General features: G+C 33.4%; 1 protein-coding gene across 2 annotated transcripts in view; it reads left to right on the forward strand.

Moving 5' to 3' along the window:
* The window catches only part of PKN2 (protein kinase N2), a 129904-nt gene that overhangs the window by 41540 nt on the left and 68090 nt on the right, over positions 1 to 20274 (forward strand). For both annotated transcript variants that reach the window (XM_072834386.1, XM_072834387.1), the window contains exon 2: positions 6594 to 6894. In XM_072834386.1, the coding sequence (XP_072690487.1) occupies positions 6594 to 6894 (301 nt within the window). The remainder of the gene's footprint in view (positions 1 to 6593; positions 6895 to 20274) is intronic.

Genomic DNA, 20274 nt, shown 5'->3' on the forward strand with positions numbered 1-20274 from the left:
GAGCTGGTGTTAGAACTGGTTTCTTGCTTTCTGGCTGAGAGCATTCTCCCCTGAGACACAGGGATTGGATTAGCATGAAATTAGAAGAATTATGTCCTGCCAATATTCCTGATTTAAGGTATATAACATCTGTTAATTAATGCAAATCAGGCCAAGATGTAGTTCAAAAATAAGGCAGTGGATACTCCTAAGATCTCCTCTAAGAAGCACCAAACTGGGAGTCAGGAGACTGGTGTGGTAAACCTAGCAAGGTCACTGACTTTTCTTTACGACCTTAGGCAAATTGCTTAGCTGCTTTGAATCCACTTTCCTCAAAGCTAAAACAAGGTAGTTAGGCTACTTGATCTTTGAAGTTCCTTCTATCTGAAACATTATATGAGCCATTGTTCCCAGTGAGTTTTTTGGATACTCTAGCATTTCTTGGCATCTGTCAAGTCAGACTGTTTGATCTATAGTGTAGAGAAATTAACAGCTTTTTTACTTCTTCTCTGGGAACTTGGCCAGTGAGAAGTAAACATCTTTCCTATCTCTCCCTAAATGAAGTATTTGATCATAAGTGACAGACTTTTTTCTCCAATTTGTTCTTTGAATCTGATTGTATTCTTATTTTACTCTCCTTCTTAACTATACTGTTTGTTAAAATGTAATAATTTGAAAATACCAATTTATGTTTTAGTCTACAAATCAGAATTTCATTATTTTATAAAATAGTTGTATTTATTAAATACATTTAACACATCTGTGTATTTGAAATATTTGGCTCACACATGTTAATGGTGTAATTAGAATGGATCATGTAGTCTTTTTGCAGTAGGATTGTATGGACTCAAAATAACCTACATAGCAAATATACTATAGAGTATCAGATACCTGTTTAAAATTTACATTTGCCAAAACTGAAATACAGTGAAAGTTATTTTGGGTTTCTTTTAAATAATGTTTTTCCCTCCTTATTAGATAGGCAGCATATGTTCATTGCTTAAAAAAAAATAGCAAATTTGGAAAACTTTGAAAAATAAAATGAAAATACCCAGAAATATTAATATTTTGATTTTTTTTTTGCTAGCCTTTTCTCCCCCATTCTTAAACATAATTTGAAATAAAACTGTGTGTACATAGTAGCAGTGTATGGGGCTGTACATACTACTGTGGAATAATAAAGGGTGAAAATAAGAGAAATATTTTCTTATTCCTTAGGCTGTTTAAAATTCTTTTTTTGAACACTTAGTAGCATCCTGAATTTTTTCTTTCTTATAAATTGGTTTAAACTCTGCTACTTGTAAGTCCATGCTTGTAACATTCCTTGCATATGTTATTGATTATTTTAAAAATTATTGAATTGACCATTCTATACAGTAATAATTTCTAATTATTACTTAGGTTGTATTCCTAGAATTAGAATGACTAGAAGAAAGAAAATGACTATTTTTAAGTTTCTTATTACAGATTTCCAGCTTTTATAAAGACTTAGGGTTTACATTTGGATTATTGCTAACATTATGATCAGAAAAACCTTTGTTTCAGAGGTAACAGTGGCACATTCTCTTGTGCTGCAGCACAGTTTTTTCTTTATATTAACACATACATGATTAATGAACAGGAGAATGATGTAAATGTAATATGAACTTTGGGTTAGTTTATCTGTAATTTTTCCCAGAATGTTAATATTTTGAGGCAGTTAAAAAAAATTTTTTTAAAGAAAGCCTTAGCAATATATGAAGACCTTAAGTTAAAAGCTCAAAATCTTACAGAAGTTTGATAGTTTGGGCCTCTGTTATCACTAAGGAAAAGTCTTTTGTTTCTCTAATGATCATTCATTTGTTGATAAAGTGCCTTTCTCTCTGTTTATTTCTGTTATTTTCATTTATCTTACTTACAATTTGGTGTGGCCTTCTAGTCCAAGGATTTATATCATTTTTCAATTCTGGAAAATTCTCATTTATCTTCACGCAGTACTTCTCCCTCATTTTCTTTATTCTCTTATTCTGGAGCTCTTCCTAGATGGATCTTGGATCTTTTCATTTTATCTTCCATGCCTTTTAGTTTCTCATATCTCTATATGTTGAATTCAGAGTAACTTCCTCAGTTTTCTGTCAGTAAGCTAATTCATTATCTTGGTCTAATCTGCTATTTAACCTACCCACTGAGTTTTTAATTTATTTTGGTTCCTTTGAAATTCATCTAATTTTTGCTCTTTGTTTCTTACTCATTAGAGTCTCTATTCCTTTTTTTATTTAGCCACTTGAAACCTGCTTAACTAAAAATCGTTTCGGTTGTTCTATTATAAATCCTGAGGGTATTAATTTTACTAATGGTTTTCTTTTGTTTGGATTTGATCTGATTAAATGCATTAAGCATATGGATAATGTAAAATTTAAAATAGAATTAACCATGAAAGACCTGACATATTTTTTGAACAAGTATTTTGTGATGGTGGATTTAAATAGATAAATAGGGTATAAGAAAGACAAAGTAAAATGATGTAAATAGCAAAGTGTTTGATTAATTTGACTAGAATGGAATGGCTAGCTTAAGATTTCAGTGATAAAAGATATGAGAATTAAAAGGTTTCTTTTATGTGTAGATAATTGGAGCATCATGAACATTGTTAGGAGTTTGGTTTTATGCTTAGGACTAGTTCATTTTTTTTCTATTTATCTATGTACTTTCTGAGCATATTAATGAATTTTAAAGGGAGTTTGTGATTAGAGGTTGGACCTAACTTTGTTTTGAAAAGATGAAAAAAGATACCTACTGTTTAATTTGGGGGTAGTCATGAAATTTTATAGAGTAGAAAACAGTTGTGAATGGTGAATCAAAGTGTTAAGCTTGTAAACATGATATAGACAGTTATTATTGTCTGTAGTAGAACCTACTGAGACAAAGATTATCACTGAAGGTTTTTACTGGTTAAATAGCTATTTATTTTCTGAGGCTAATTTATTTTACTTCTGTTGGGAATATTATTTCATTGCCTAGTATTAATTTTGGCATTTATGATATAATTGTTTTATTATTTTTTTAGGGTAGAGACATAATTTAATAGATAAAATATCTCATTTCACTTGTTTCAAAATCAAGAAAATTACATTTTCCAGTAAATTTCACAGGTTAGGGCAGCCTGGGTGGCTCAGTGGTTTAGTGCCACCTTCAGCCCAGGGCCTGAGCCTGGAGATCTGGTCAAGTCCCACATCAGGCTCCCTGCGTGGAGCCTGCTTCTCCCTCTGCCTATGTCTCTGCCCCCACCCCCCGTGTCTCTCATGAATAAATAAATAAATAAAATCTTTAAAAAAATATTTCACAGGTTATTGCAACTCACATTTTTAGGAAAGGAGTAATAGTACTTTCCTGTCCACAGAGGGACATTTGGTTATCTTAAATTATTGATTATATTGTAGATATCTCTTGCTCCTATTCAAAAAATATTTAAACCATGTCATAACAAAAGATGGGAGTAAAATATGGTTACTTAAAATATAGGCCTATGAAAAGGAAGAGGAAGCCAACATGCTAACCAGCTATGGTTATATCTGTTTTGCCTTTGAGTTTCCTAAAGTATAAGTTCTCTTTATCAGAAAGAGGAAAGCAGGAGTTTCTCAGCAGTGACAGATTTTCCTGAATTCTAAAAGAATATTAAGTAATATAATGGACTAATCATTAAGAAAACAAAACAGAACTACTCTGCCAGGTATAAGCCACCTTACACTCAAATTGCTCATGGTGTTTGAGGTAGTGAAGAGAGGCATCTAATCTAAATTCAAAGAGGGCACAGTCAGGAAATTCTTTCCCAGGAAAAATTGGGGTCAACTGTGAAACAAAGTGAAAGTTAGCAGAGAAGGGACTAGGAAGTTAGTTGAAGAAAAGAAGGAAAGATGGTATATTCCAAAGATGCAGCATGTATTAGTTGCTGAGCCAAGAGAGATTGTCTCTAGCCGTAAATTCTGTAGTTTGATAGAATTGGAATTTAGTGAGCCAATTAAAAAGAAATGAGAGTTGGTTGAAGTAGGCAAAAGACCTTCAAGGATTCACATCAAGTACTGATGCTATTTTATATTGCAAGAGTTTTTTTGTAACCACCTTCTATATTTTAGTATCACAGTTCTCTCTGAGGCTAAACTCTCTGTGGTACCTCAGCAACACTCAGGATGTTGCAGTGTATTTGAAAATTTCTAGGGTGACAAATAGTGACACCATTTGTTGGAAATCATGTAAACCAACTGGAGTCAGTTAAGTTTCAATATTACATTATCCTACATTCCCTTTGTATGGAGGAGCAGGAATTGAAGGTGGGAGAGTCTGATTTCAATCTGATTTCAAAGTTTGAGAAATGGTGAAAGTACTACCATTAATACGTAACTATAGTTGCTAAAGAATGAAAAAAAATGTAATGTTTTCTTTCAGTTTATGCTATTTCAAATAGCTAAGTTGTTATAATTTAAGTATTAAGTAATTAGGGCATTGCTATTCTGTATTTAGTATTTGTATTCTGTATTTAGTACAGAATTGTTAGGTATTTCTCTTGGCCTATAGGGCATACGGAAAAAATTACTGACACACTAAGGTCACCACAAACCAAGAAATTTAGGGAATCTCTAGCTTAGTACATAATCTTAACAAATTTATGAGAGCAGTTCATGTTTTCTAAGTCTGTAAGGATTGAAATAAAAATATCTGAAGGAATGCAGTTAGCTTAAACTTTTTCATCTAATCATTATTTGCCTTAATCGACTTTACCTGAGGCCAGATAGCAGAAATTTGGCATTTAATTTTTGACAGTGGTCATGTGCTGTTCTTGATAACCAGCCAAAGGTAGATTCATAAACTTTGGAAACTGAATAAATGGATGATAGGATTTATATTTCACTATAAGTAATGAAAAATCTAGATGCTATTTTAGCCCAGATAGAAGATAATTCTATATCTACATAAATAAGGATCCGAAATTTAAGGCCAGTTAGATATAGATCACTTATTTCAGGAATTCTTAATCTCCAATCCTTGGAACCTGGAAATTGTATATACAAACATGAAATTTTCTTTGTTTTACTGTTTGTCAAGAGTTCAGAAGGGATTCTTGGCCCTAAAAATGTCAAGAATAGATTTATCAACTACTTCATTTTTTATATTGCATGCCTTTTGGCACAAGGTAAATTGGTCCAAAGCCAAGACTAGAGCCCATATCTTCCCATCTATTAACCAGCTGTTCTGCAAGATGACCTGGTTTTTAGCAGTTAAGAATTAGATGTAAAAAGTATTTGCACCCAGGAATTTAAACAGAACTTACTTATTTGGTTATGATGAATTCCTAAAGAAATTAAAGAAAATCTTTTTAATTAATTGGATCTGTGGTTTAAAAGGTACATAATAAGGGTGCACAGTGAAATGTCTCTTTTCTAGAACCTTCAGAAACTCAGTTCCTTTTCCCAAAGGTAAACATTACTTCTAATGTTTATGTTTGAGAAATTAAAAATTTAAAAACCAGTAGTATTATAATAATGGAGTTTAAAATAACAAATGACATATAAATAGCAAGGACATAGTTTTGGTTTGTTTTAAATGTAGATTTGATGTGCTTACCTAATCTGATTTTTATTTTAAGATGAATACTGATAGTGTATATTGTCTTAGCTTCTATCAGTAGGACATAATTGAGACATATTTTCCAGTAATGATATTTTTTTTAAAGATTCTATTTATATATTCATGAGAGACACAGAAAGAGAATCAGAGACACAGGCAGAGGGAGGAGAAGCAAGCTCCATGCAAGGAGCCTGTTGTGGGACTCAATCCCGGGACTACGGGATTAGGCCCTGAGCCAAAGGCAGATGCTTAACTGCTGAGCCACCCAGGCGTTCCATAATGATGTTTTTGTAGTGAGTTAACAAAGTTATCAGTTGGGATAGTTAGCCACGAAATAATATAGAGTTCTAAGTATAGTCTTTCCAAATCCTAATGTGTTTAATTCATTAATCAAAAAGTGGCCATAAATATACAACTTTATTTTTGCCAATATTAGTTTTTTAAGAGGTTTTTTTTATAGCAGATTAAATAGGATTGTATCTTACCTATGGAATTTAGTAATAATTTTCACTTATTGAGTGACTGACTGTACAGTGGGCCAAGAATTGTAGTTGGAGCTTCACATAAAATCTTTTGGATTATCACAGTATCTCTGGAAGGTGGCAGTATTATGTAGATTTTATGGACAATTAAACTGAATGTTTGAGAAGTCAAGTAACTTGCTCATGATTCACAGTGTAGGTGTTAGGATCTAACTTGGGTTTATAGGATATCAGAAATCTACTGTCTTTATACAGCCCTAAGATGCTTTTGTGTGTAGATGTGTTTACTTTAATATAAATTTATCAGATAATGTTGTTTAGTGAGTGGGCAAAGTTTTTGAACTTAGGATTTTGTATGGTGATATAAAGGTAACTAGTCTGTTGCTTATTAAGGAAGTAACTAAATGTAATTAAATGTAATATACTTAATAAAGAATCACTGAATACAGTTTTGTTCTTGTGCTGAACATTTTACTGAGCAGCTAACTTTCCTAAACTACCACATTTATATCTTTTCCCTTTTTTCTGTAGGGAGATTCCCGAAGTCTTCCATTTTCTGAGAATGTGAGTGCTGTTCAAAAATTAGACTTTTCAGATACAGTGGTGCAACAGAAACTGGATGATATCAAAGATCGAATCAAGAGAGAAATAAGGAAAGAACTGAAAATCAAAGAAGGAGCTGAAAATCTGAGGAAAGTCACAACAGATAAAAAGAGTTTGGCTTACGTGGACAACATTTTGAAAAAATCAAACAAAAAATTAGAAGAACTGCATCACAAGCTACAGGAACTAAATGCACATATTGTTGTATCAGATCCAGAAGACGTTACAGGTATATATGTATTTTATTTGATATTTATATAGTACATTAATAAGATTTGTATCATCTTCAAAATGAATAAGCTTTGTTACATAATATTTTTTAGCTTTTAGGAACTATATTTTCTCTGATTGTTAAGGTTTTGTTTATATTCTATTCAGAAGTGCAGTGAATTGATGAATATGAAAATTGGAATGTTTACTTAGAGATGAATAACACTGCTGTCTTTTCTCTTACCCTCTGTCAGTAAGACATCACTGAGAGTTATTTTCCAAGATTAATGTTTTGTATTGAGTCAACCACATGCTCTTACCTGATTCATCCTTGTGATCAGCAACACAAGTTTGCCAGATGACTTTTTAAAGTTAAAAATGTATCTGTGACTGAGGGATATTTTTATTCTTTGCAAACGTAATTAATCAAACCTATGACCTTTGTTCTGCGTGCTCTAATAACTAAGCCACCAGACATATTGTTTGAAAAGGAAGAAGAAGAAAATTTTAAAAACCAAACATTACTTTTTTTTATTAAACATAGAAAAGGAAAATATAACCCATAAATAACTCCAACCTAAGATTTTTTTTTTTTAATTTTATTTATTTATGATAGTCACAGAGAGAGAGAGAGAGAGAGAGGCAGAGACACAGGCAGAGGGAGAAGCAGGCTCCATGTACAGGGAGCCTGACGTGGGATTCGATCCTGGGTCTCCAGGATCGCGCCCTGGGCCAAAGGCAGGCGCCAAACCGCTGCGCCACCCAGGGATCCCCAACCTAAGATTTTTAAACAATGTATTTAACAAATGTTCATATTGGAAATTTTTCAGTGGTACAGAAAGTAAAAATAGAAAAATTACCTCTCTCCACCTAGGCTCTCTCCCTAAAGGTAGCACTTACTAACTTTTTGTATATCTTTCTAGAAGAAAAATTCCCATATTTGTACCAATATTTATCCATTTATATATGTATTCTTTCTAAAACTTTTTATTTAAAAAATCATATAAGACACATTAGTCTAATAGTTTTGTCTTTGCAAAGATAGTATTTTGAGCAAAGTTTGTAATCTCTATAATCTTCGATGTCTTCATTTGCAGATAAAAGGAGTGGTATATGTACAGTAATGTATCCAACATCATAGAAATTTTGGAAGTATCTGTGAGATTAGTTAATAAAAAATAATAGATATAAGCAAAAATGACTAAGAACCTCAAATTACCAATCTAAAACATTGGATAAAATACTTCAGATATTCTGTGTACTTAATAAAACTTACTTTAATGCATCGGTTTCAACATCTGGGATTTACCTTAGGGATTTCATTTGGAGACTCTCTATGTAGAGATTTCAACCTCGTAAGAACAACTGAATCTTAAAAATGACAGAAATCATAGAGAAATCAGTCTTCTTATTTTAAAGCCAAAATAATCCCAAAGATGTGAATTAATTTTCCCAGAATAATAAAGTTAGCTAAGAACTCTTAAATTCCTCATCTAGTATTCTCTTACCCCACACATTCAATAATTATATATAAATGGAAATTCATATTATGAAAACGCTTTTCTTAGCAATATCACATAAACTTAGAAATAGCTTGTTCTATTGGAACTCTGCCAAGCTCTGCATTTTTTGCCCATTACTTCTTTAGGAGAAGTCTAAAATAAGAAATGGCGCTGGAGCTTTAAACTCTGTTTATTTAGAGAAAACATTTTTTTTCCTCACAGAATACTGATAACTACCTTGTAATTGGAATATTGAGAATTTTTGCCAAAGTGTAACACATTTGGTTTCCCCAGTCCCTTTAAAAAAATTAACTTTACTGAAGTATAAGTTACATATGATAAAATGCCCATCGGTGGTACTCTTGTATACAGTAATTGTCAGTTAGGCTCCAGTCCGCATCCCTGGCTTTAGGCTTTAGGCAACCATTCATCTACCTTCTATAGGTTTGTCTTTCTTAGAGTTTCATATAAGGAAATGACCTTGAAGTCCTACTATCAAATTATTTTTCTTTCTCAAAAGCCAATTCAGATATCACTGTGAAATCTTCCCGGACTTTCTCTGATTATCTTTCTTTGTTCTGCTTTGTACATTCATTGTTGTATCATGTTACATTGTAATTGAACATATTTAAATCTTTACATGTTTAAATCACTAAACTGCATGTTCCTTGAGGATAAGACATGTTTTTATTCACCTTTTTTCAAGGCTAATCATAGAGCCTGGAACATAGTACCTGTTTAGTTGTGTATCTCAAAAAAAGAAAAACCAGCAAATAAAACTCTTGTATTCTTATAATTAATAGCAAAATAGACTTTATCATAGTGCTTTAAAAATTTAATAGCTTAGGGAACAAAGCCTTGAATAAAAGTTTTAAGTTAAATCAGTTTTCTTTACTGATCTTTCTTTTCTTTTCCTTTTTTTTTTTTTTTTTTTTTTTTTTTGAGCCTAGGGGCCTGTGGGTGGGCCAGTGCAGAGGGAGAGGGGGAGTGAGAATCTTAAGCAGACTCCATGCCCAGCTTGGAGCCCAATGCAGGGCTCAGTCTCACAACCATAAGATTATGGCCTAAGCCAAAATCAAGAGTCAGACACTACACTGACTACATGCACCACCCAGGTGCCCCTTTTACTATCATTTAATATTGAATTTTCATATAATTGCAGGGCAAATGTTATATACAATATAAATTTCTACTATGATTTCTTAATACTTTAAGTTTATGTGGAATAAACTTGACAATTTTGTTAAAATTGGAGTTCATTAAAAAAAATAGTTCTCTTTGCAAATGGTATAGTCACACAATTTGGTAATAAGTTTTTTTTTCTTTTTTTCCTCATTACTTAACAACAGTAAAAGCAAACAACAACACAAGATTATAGGTGGTTCAACATTAATTTTAGGTTAGATTGCCATAAAATTGTACGTGTTTTATATTGTGTATTAAGGTAAACAAAATCATTTATTTTAGATTAGGTCTGACAAGATTCAAAGACATAGTTCTTTGCTTTTAGTTCTCTAAAGTGTGTGGAATAACAAGTGTTCCTCTCATCTTGGTGGTATGCAAGCAGAATGACTCAAAGAGGGATAAAATCTAAGTCTGCATTGTGTGAAAAATTACTATGTAAGTAGTTAGGAGACCTGCTTAATTCACCTCTGCAATAATTAACTCTATTAATCTTTAGTTTCATATTTGTAAAATAAGGATTTTTATTCAAGATAAACTTCAAGACTTTTAAAACTCTGAAATGTTGCATGTTATAATATCAAGATCTGAACATTTGGGACTGTTATTGGTAAAATATATGAGAGTGTTCATTTATCCTTAAGAGTAGCAAGAAATTAAATTTTTTTGATGTTTTCTTCATGCTTATGCCCTCTTTACCTTTTATATACTTCAAGATAGTCTCATCGGTATTATTATCCCACATGGGAATTATACAGATATTGTTAGAATGAGGCTGAATGCATCTTATGAAAAGATTACTGGATCTTTGTAAAGTGGAGTGGCAATCTAAGTCTTAGTTGACACTTGAGACTCCTAAAGGAAATATTTGGGAAAGAACCAGTATCTTGAATATTAAACTTTTGTGTGTCATCCCTAAAGAAGAGAGTAAGAATATTTGTCATATTTTGTTAAGTATAGCCCAGGCCCCTCTGTTTTCATCTTATTTCCTTTTCTTCTACCTCTACCTGTTTCCATTTTCTCATGTTACACCAAACTTAGACTGTTTTTTTCCCTATTGAAGTAATGGATATTTTCTTTACTATCTAGAATATCCAGAAGTGAAATACTGATTTAGTATACAACTAATAATATTGATAATTTTTTAGAGTTAACCTTAGAAATTCCTCTAAATTCTGAGATAATGACTATGTTGAAGGAGTTTTTCTTAATGACTAAGGTGCAGTTTATAGTCTTTCTTGAATAGAAGTAAAAATTTAATTTTTTTTTATTCTTGGCCTATCCACATAAATGTGGCATAAAAACTGTAGTTGAATTTTATATGTATTAAAATATGTGTGAAATCTGTGGCCTGGTTTGTTACATAATTCTACATATTTTTTGTTTCTGACTGAATTTCTCATTCTGAGGTAACCGTACTTTGTATTAAGTTTTGAAGTCTTAAAGGATTGCCATTGAGTAATTGTGATCATTAATTAGCAAGTCACTTTTAACATTCATAGATTTGGGGAACCCTGGGTGGCGTAGCGGTTTAGCGCCTGCCTTTGGCCCGGGGCGCGATCCTGGAGACCCGGGATCGAATCCCACGTCGGGCTCCCAGTGCATGGAGCCTGCTTCTCCCTCTGCCTGTGTCTCTGCCTCTCTCTCTCTCTCTCTGTGTGACTATCATAAATAAATAAAAATTAAAAAAAAAAATTCATATATTTGTTTCCTCATCTTTAAAATCATGAGATTACATGATTTGTAGATTCCTAATACTTAAATTCTTTGATGATACACTTTTCTAAAACTAATATGCAGTAAAATTGATTCTTTTTTGGTAAACCATTTCATAAATTTTAACATATGCCAGGTTTATCTAACCACCACAATCAGAAAAAAGAACAGGGCTTTTTCTTTGTAGTCAGATCCTCTCCCCATTCAATATCCCTTGGTAACCTCTGGTCTATTCTCTGTCCAGATTGTTTGCTTTTCAACAATGTCATATAAAGGAAGTCCTAAAGTATGTAATCTTTTGAGACTGCTTCTTTCGGAGTATTGCATTTTGAGATTCATCCAGGTTTTTGCATTTATCAATAGTTTATTCTTTTTTATTGCTGAGTAGTAAGTCTTTTAGATGGATGTACCACAACTTGTTTATCTATTATCTAAGAACATTAAGATGGTTTTCCAGTTTTTGTCTATTATCAGTAAAGCTACTAGAACTACGCATTAACAGGTTTTTGTGTGAACATGTTTTTAATTCACTTTAGTAAATACTTAGGTGTGTGATTGCTAAATCATATTATAGAGTATATGTTTAGCATTAGAAGAAACAAAACAGATGAACATAGAGGAAGGGAAAGGAGAGAGAGAGGGAAGCAAACCATAAGAGCAAACAGAGTTGATGGACGGAGGTGGGCTGGGGATGGGCTAAATGGGTGATGGGAATTAAGGGAGGGCACTTGTTATGATGAGTACTGGGTGTTGTATGTTAAGTGATGAATCACTAAATTCTACACCTGAAACCAATTTTAACCATATTTGGTAACTAAAATTTAAATAAAAACTTGGAATAAAAAAATAAAAACTTCAAGATGTTTTCAGTAGTTGCTATATCAGTTTTCATTCTCATCAGGAATATATGAGAGCTCTAGTTCCACATCCTCTTCAGCACTTGGTATTATTAATATATTTTTTAACCAGTCTTAACAGGTGTATAGTGATTGATGACACACATTATTGTAATCAGAGATAGGAACAAAGAAAAGTAGCAACGTCTTTAAGAGAATTTGTGAAAGAGATATGCATGCCTTAGGTAGAGTTAGGTACAGAATGAAAAAGTTGTCTCTACCAGGAGATACAATATGCAGTTTTCAAACTTCAAGGTGTAATATAACAGATAAAGTGATTCTGAAATTTTTAATGCTCATTTGCTTACCTTAAGTATTACAGCTCACAATCTTATCTCTGCTATTTTTGTAAAATATTAAGCTAAACCAGAGGTTGTACTAGTTATAGAGGACCTCAGCAACATTACTTTAGTTGATGACATATGAGAAAGGTCATCCTGAATATACAAAAGAACTGATTAAGCATCCATTAATACTAAATGAGCATTTATTATAGTCTGAGCAGGTTCTAACAGCTGTATAAAGTAAGCATATTTGTTTAAACACAAATGCTTAATTTGGGGAGAAGTATGAGTTAATATAACTGTAATACATGGCAAGATTCTGGAGCAGTTTATTCTTAAAATATCAATTTATAAGTATCAGGTGAAAACCAGAATGTTGGCAAGTGAACAGTAGTTAAGACTTCAGATGGAAGTTTGTGAAGGAGATAGATAAATAGTATGCAGATGCTTCAGCATACTACTCTGATTAATATAAATTTGGCTAGGTTTACTTCAACTATATTTCCTCTTGCATTATTTTATTTTTAAAGATTTTATTTATTTATTCATGAGAGACAGAGATAGGCAGAGACAAAGGCAGAGGGAGAAGCAGGCTCCATTCAGGGAGCCCGGCGTGGGAATCCATCCTGGGTCTCCAGGATCACATCTGGGCTGAAGGCGGCGCTAAACTGCTGGGCCACCCGGGCTGCCCATATATTTTTCTTGTTTGTTTTTTTTTTAAATACAGTAAGTAAATAGCCTGTGTTCTATAAGCAGACATCCTGGTTGTACAAGTAGCACTTCATTAATATTGAGCATTGGAAGCCAGCTGGGTATAAAATAAAGATCAAAGCTTATATGATCTGAGATCTCATCCACATTGGATCATTATTTAATTGTGTGGTTGTATACCACTTGCATCTCCTCCAGGCCTTGTTTTTCTTGGTTGTGAAACCTGAGGATGGACTATTTATGTCCTTTCTAGGGTGTTTTGTGAATAAAGTGTTTTTAGTAGCCTGATGGAAGGTCAATTATGAGCACCTAAGCTCTTCTAATGAAACACCTTGTTGGACGTAAGTAGAGTCTGAGAAAGCTTTCTTGGGCCTGGGAAGACTCGGGTCATACCTCCAGAAGAATCAAGGAACCAGTTTAAGGCTGGCCCTTAAGTAATCAGGATCATTTTAAGCATATGGACTGCTCCTATATTCTAGAACTCTAATTCATCTTAGAAGCCAACTACTCAGTTGTGGTTTTAGAGAAAATACTGAAAGCACCAAAACAGCATATCTGTTGCTCTACACAGTGTTGGCAAAACTAGTAACAAATTTAATTTTTACTCATCATTCTGGCTCTGGAAAATCTCAACGCTAGGGATATTTTAACTACATCGTGTTTTTTGATGACTTCCAAAGTAGTACACCTGACTAAGCTCTTTAACTTTGTTACTTTTTTGTCCTTTGTCCTTTGCATAATACCTGGATATATATGATATACGCAGTTCCTTGTGTTATATTCCCTTTGATTTCTGTTTATCAGCTAGACTCCGAGTGATTTTTTTTCCCTCTTCCCGTACCATACATGCAATACTGTAACTCCAATTTGCCTAACTCCTCTTAATTTGTAGGCCATTGCTGTCCATATTCTAGTTCTATCATTTGATCTTCAGGTCCACAAATTAGATATAATTATTACCTGCATTTACTGTTTCTTTTTTTTTTTTCTACTTTCTACTCTACTGAATCTGGGATTTGCATATTTCATCAGTTATGGTAATTTCTTAGCCCCTGGGTTTTTTGTTTTTTGTTTTTGTTTTGTTTTGTTTTGTTTTTAATATTGCAGCTCCTGTATTCCCTCTGATCTTTCATTTTGGAACTCCAGTTAGATACATGATAATTTCTTCAAGTCTATCTCCATTTCTCTGGTATTCTTTTTACCTGTGTCCAGTTTGCTCTTGATCACATATATTTGATCACATATATTTCTGATTTCTGTTACATATTTTTTAATACTAGAAGTTCTGTTTTGTTAATCTTGGTAATTTTTGATAGGTCTTGTCCTGATCATTCCTTTGATACCCTTTGTATTTAGTTTTACATATTAAATATGCTTTTTTACATTCAGTATAAGATAATGACAATAAGTAAAATTTTTGCCGTACTACTCCTGTAGCTTTTTTCATTCATGGCGAATTTTTTTTTTCTACCTGAGCTTTGTGGTTCCTAATTGTGTACATACTTTCACTAGAACTTTATCTGTGGGAATTCTTCTAGGTCTAAATTAATTCATTAATTATGAGAGAGCACAAGCAGGAGGGACAAGGGGAGGGAAAGGGAATTTCAAGTAGACTCTGCACTGAGCACCAAGCCTGATGTGGACCTAGTCCCATGACCCTTAGATCACGAACTGAGCAGAAACCAAGAGGTTGTCCAGCTGCACCGCACAGGCGCCCCTTGGTCTGAATGTTTTCAAAGAAGATTTGCATTTCTTTTGGTAAGATACCTGAAAGTGTTATCAATTAAAATAAATTTAAGCCAAGTTTTTGGGGACCATGTAGACAGTATGATTTTCTGTGTCAAACCTACATGAGAGTAGTAGGAATTTAAAGAATATCCATTCTCCTTCACCACCATCATCCCAAGCCAAAGACAAGTCAACTAATAATTCGGCCATTGTGGATGGTACCTTTTAAGATGTCTGTCTTTAAGTTTTTTCTTAGATGCCTGGGTAACTCAGTGGTTGAGCCTCTGCCTTTGGCTCAGGGCGTGATCCTGGAGTCCCGGGATCAAGTCCCGCATTGGGCTCCCTACAAGGAGCCTGCTTCTCCCTCTGCCTGTGTCTCGTCTCTGCCTCTCTATGTGTCTCTCATGAATAAATGAATAAAATCTTTCTTAAAAAAATTAAGTTTTTTCTGATCTGATTGCCCACTTTGTAGGTTTTTCCCACATCCTTTTCTTGGGCTCTTACTAAAATCCAAGCTTTAGTCCACCAGGATAATAAGAGCTTAACAAGTCTCTTTTTATCAGAAAAGCAAAAGCATTCTCAGAAAGGTAAAGCTACAGATGTCTACTTGTATCTGCCCTGGAATTTGGTCACATGCACCATGTGCCTTCTTCCTAGCTCCCAACTATGAAACTGAGAAATTTTGTTTTCCCCCTTAACTTGCCTCTTATTTTAAGCAAGAGAGATGGAGCATGGAGTTTGAAGTTAGTACTTAACGAAGTACAAATATTTTTTACTATTTAGGTGTCTCATAGCATTTTATTTTTTTGGTTTTTTATTTTTTTATTTTTTGGAGTGGGGGGTCAGGCGTGCAGGGAGAGGCAGAGGGAGAGAGAGAGAATCTTAAGAAGGCTCCACGCCAGCACAGAGCCTAATGCTGGGCTTGATCTCAAAACCCTGGAATCATGAACTGAGTGGAAATCAAGAGTTAGACGTTTAACTGACTGAGCCACACAGGTGTCCCAGCACTTTGAATTTTATAGGAAATTCTCTTTTTAAAAAGTTATTTTTGGTGAAATTAATTTCTTAAAATATTCTCCATTTAATATAATTTTCAAATTTATTGATATAATTTATATAATATCTGTGTTAGCCATTTAAAGTCAGCATATATCTGTAGGAATATTCCCTCTTTCATTCCTAACATGGGTATGTTCTCCATTTTTCTTCCTTGACCACTTTTCTAAGACTTCTCATTATTCTGCTTCTTTACAAAAAAAAAAAAAAAAATTTTTTTTTTCACCGAGCCTTTCTTCTGGGTATTTGATTTCGTTAATCTATGCCCTAATTTTTAGTACTTCCTTTCTCCTGTTCTTTTTGGAATTATTTGGCTATTTTTAAAAAACTAACTTGAGACAGATGCTTAGAACTTTAAATTCTCTTTTCTAATATATCTTCAGGGTTTATGAATATCCTCTCAGTATTACTTAACTGCATCACAAAATTTTCCGTATGTAAAATTTTAAAAATTTATTTTTCTTGATATGTAATTGGCATGTAGCATTATGTACATTGAAGTTTACAACAGTGTTGGTTTGGTACATTTCTATATTGCAATATGATTACCACCATAGCATCAGCTATTATCAAATCACATCTTTTTTTGTGGTAGGAACAATTAAGATCTAGTCTCTTAGTACCTCTGAGGTTTATAATAAAGCATTATCGTCTGTAATCACTCTACTGTGCGTTAGATCTCTAGGACCCATTTGTTTACCAATTCCATGTTTGTACCCTTAACACATCCTCAATTTTTTCACCCTCAGCATCTGGTAACCACCATTGTATATTCTATTTTGTGATATCTCAGCTTTTTTAGATTCTACATATAAGTGATATCATACAATATTTGTCTTTCTGTGTCTACTTACTTCATTTAGCATTATGCCCTCAATATCCATGCCCTAAATGGCTGAATAATACATATTCCATTTTGCATGTGTGTATATATACATACATGCAGTATACACTCAACACCTTCTTTATCCATACTACTATTGATAGATCCTTAGGTTTTCTTTTCTTTTCTTTTTTTTTTTTTTTTTATTTATGATAGTCACACAGAGAGAGAGAGAGGCAGAGACATAGGCAGAGGGAGAAGCAGGCTCCATGCACCGGGAGCCCAATGTGGGATTCGATCCCTGGTCTCCAGGATCGTGCCCTGGGCCAAAGGCAGGCGCCAAACCGCTGCACCACCCAGGGATTCCCTCTTAGGTTGTTTTCAGATGTGATTAGGCGCATTCAGGGTGGTATGGCCGTAGACTTTAGGTTTTTTTCAGATCTTGACTATTGTGAATAAATGCTTCAATAAACATGGGTGGTGTGCACATATCTCTTAGATACGGTTTTATTTCTTTTAAATATATACCCAGGAGTGGGATTGCTGAATATGGTAGCTCTATTTTTTATTTTTTGAGGAACCTCCATACTGTTTTCCATAATAGCTAAACCAATTTATATTCCAACCAGCAATATACAAGGATTCCTGTATCTCCACAGCCTTCAAGGACACTTTTTCTTTATTTTTTTTTCCCTTTGCGGAACTTTTTAGTTTATGTAGGTTGAGTTTATTTTTGCTTTTGTTGTTACATCCAAAAAATTATTGCCAAGACCATTATTGAGGGCTACATTATTTTCCTACATTTTCTTCTAAGAGTCTTATGGTATTAGGTCTTGTGTTTAAGTCTTTGATTCATTTTGAATTACCAAGATTTGTCTGCCTATTACTGGGGCTAATGTGGGCGAGACTGCTTCCAGGTCCTTTGGCCTCTGGTACTGGATACCACAAATTCAGCAAAGGCATTTCTTTTCATACATGGGTGTCTAATTTATTGTTAAAAAAGGAGGAACATCTATGACCCATGATGCTGATACCACCTAAAGTTTTAATCAGTTTGAAATATTTTCTCATTATCATTATGTTTTTGTTGTCTCATGAACTATTTAATGTATTTCTTAGTAATTAAACATGAGACTTTACAGTTATCCTTTATATATGGATTTTTTTCTAAATTTTTTTTCTAAATTAATTACACTGTAGTCCCTTGAAATTTGCTGAGACTTTATGTTCTGTGTGTGCCAAAAAAAAATAATGCATATTCTCCAGTTGGGTGTTATTCTTAGTATATTTATAGGTTAGGAATTTATTTGTGTTAAAATCTGCATCTTTACCTGGGTTTGTGTCTGCTTATTCAATTCATTACCAAAAACACTATTAATACTTAGTGGAATCTGGAGTTGCTGTTTTTTTAAATTCTTTTAATTTTTGCTCTTTTGTGGTCATGTTTTTGAGCACCTACAAATTTAGAATTATCTTTCTGGTGAATTGAACCTTCTATTGTTATGACGTGAATTTCTTCTCTCCAGTAATTTTTGTGCTGAAGATATCTTTTGCCCATTATAAATATAGTTTGGGGGTTGGGATTATTGATGGCATGGAATATCTTTACTCTTTTACTTTCAGCTTTTCTGTATTACTATGTTTTAGATAGTCTCTTGTAAACAACATATAGTTGCATTTAGTTTTATTTGTTTTTACCCAGACTAATTTTTTAATCATTGTAAGATCTTTGTCTTTTACCTAAATCATTTAGTCTATTATATTTAAATAATTACTGATGTAATTGGGTGTGTATTTTGTGCTTTCAGTGTTTCTTTTTCTTTCTTGCCATTTTTATAGTCAATTATTTTGGAAAATTTGGTTAATTTAGTACAAAATGCATGTTTATTAAAGACTAGTGTTAATCACTGTTCTTTCCCATCTCTATATAATTCAGAGGCCTTAGCATACCTCGGCTTACCCATATCTGTTATTGTTGGCTTATTTTTTATTCTTGCTTTCTTAAAACCCTTACACGGCTTTTTAAATTGATTTATATAGTAGTCATTTAATGTTTCTCACATGTAGGGCAGCCTGGGTGGCTCAGCAGTTTAGCACTGCCTTCAGCCCAGTGCGTGATTCTGGAGACCCAGGATCAAGTCCCACGTCGGGCTCCCTGCATGGAGCCTGCTTCTCCCTCTGCCTGTGTCTCTGCCTCTCTCTCTCTCTCTCTCTCTCTCTCTCTCTGTGTCTCTCATGAATAAAGAAAATCTTTTTAAAAAATTTAAAGTTTCTCACATGTAAACCGTTTTCTGTGCTCTTCATTCCTTATTTCTCTTTTGATAACCAATTTGTGTATCACTTTGAGTTTTCTTTTTAAGAGTTTGTGACATTCTTTCCATCTTGGTAGTGTTTTAGTTTTTCTTCATTCTTGCAAGGTATTTTCACTGAATTTGCAATAGAAGCTTGATAATTATATCTTATAGAGAAACTCATTCTGTTTTCTAGCTTTCATTGCTATTTTTGAAAAGTTCTCTGTCTATAGTAGCTTCTTTAAAGGTACTCTTTCATAGACTGCTCTTAAGATTTTCTCTTTGTCTTTGATTTTTTTTTTTTTTTTGAAGTTTTACCATGATGTGTCTAAGTATGAACTTTTTTCCCTATATATATCTGCTTGGAGTTGATTGGATAGCTTTAAGTCATGGATTGGTATCTTTTATAAGTTCTGAAAAATTTGTCTTTTTCTCTTCACAAAAATGTCTTTGAATCATCATATTTCCTTTTTTTCTTCTGAAATACAGTAAGATATATTTAGATATTTTTCAGTCCTTTGTCCTTTTAATCTTTTATTTTCCATCCCTCCACTTCATTTTTAAGCTTACGTATTTTTCAGTACTAGTGTGCTATTTTTCTGTGTCTAATTTGCTGTTAAACTAATCCATTAAAATAGTTAAGTCTAAGTCCTAGCACTCAAGATGCTTGTAGTCTCAGAGGGAAAACAGACACAAAAATAGACCATTTTAATACTGTATAATATATATATTTCAGTGAAGGGAAGAAAAAAATACTTAAAGACATATTATAAAGGGCACCTGATCAGATTGGGGGATGGTTAAGGAAGAAAAAAATCTTGCCTAAGCTGAGTTAACAGTAGCATGAAGGAAAACAGGTACATTGCATTTTGGAAAGATAAAGATTTTTTTAAAGCAAACATAGAATTTGACAAAAAACAGTAATAGAAAGTTAGCTTAGAGCTAGTCAGCATAAAGCCTTTATTTCAACGCCTAGCTATAAAAGTAGGACCTTATTTGGGACTCTTTTGATCTAATACATAAACATTATACTAAAAACCTTGTTATCTGGGGTATCTGGGTGGCTCAGACACTTAAGCGTGCCTTAGCTCAGGTCATAATCCCAGGGTCCTAGGATCCAGCCCTGTGTCAGGCTCCCTGCTTAGTGGGGAGCCTGCTTGTCCCTCTGCCTCTCTCCCTGCGTGTGCTATCTCTGTCAAATGAATAAATG

This window comes from Canis lupus, chromosome 8 (genome assembly GCF_048164855.1).
Source record: "Canis lupus baileyi chromosome 8, mCanLup2.hap1, whole genome shotgun sequence".
Classification (NCBI taxonomy): domain Eukaryota; kingdom Metazoa; phylum Chordata; class Mammalia; order Carnivora; family Canidae; genus Canis; species Canis lupus.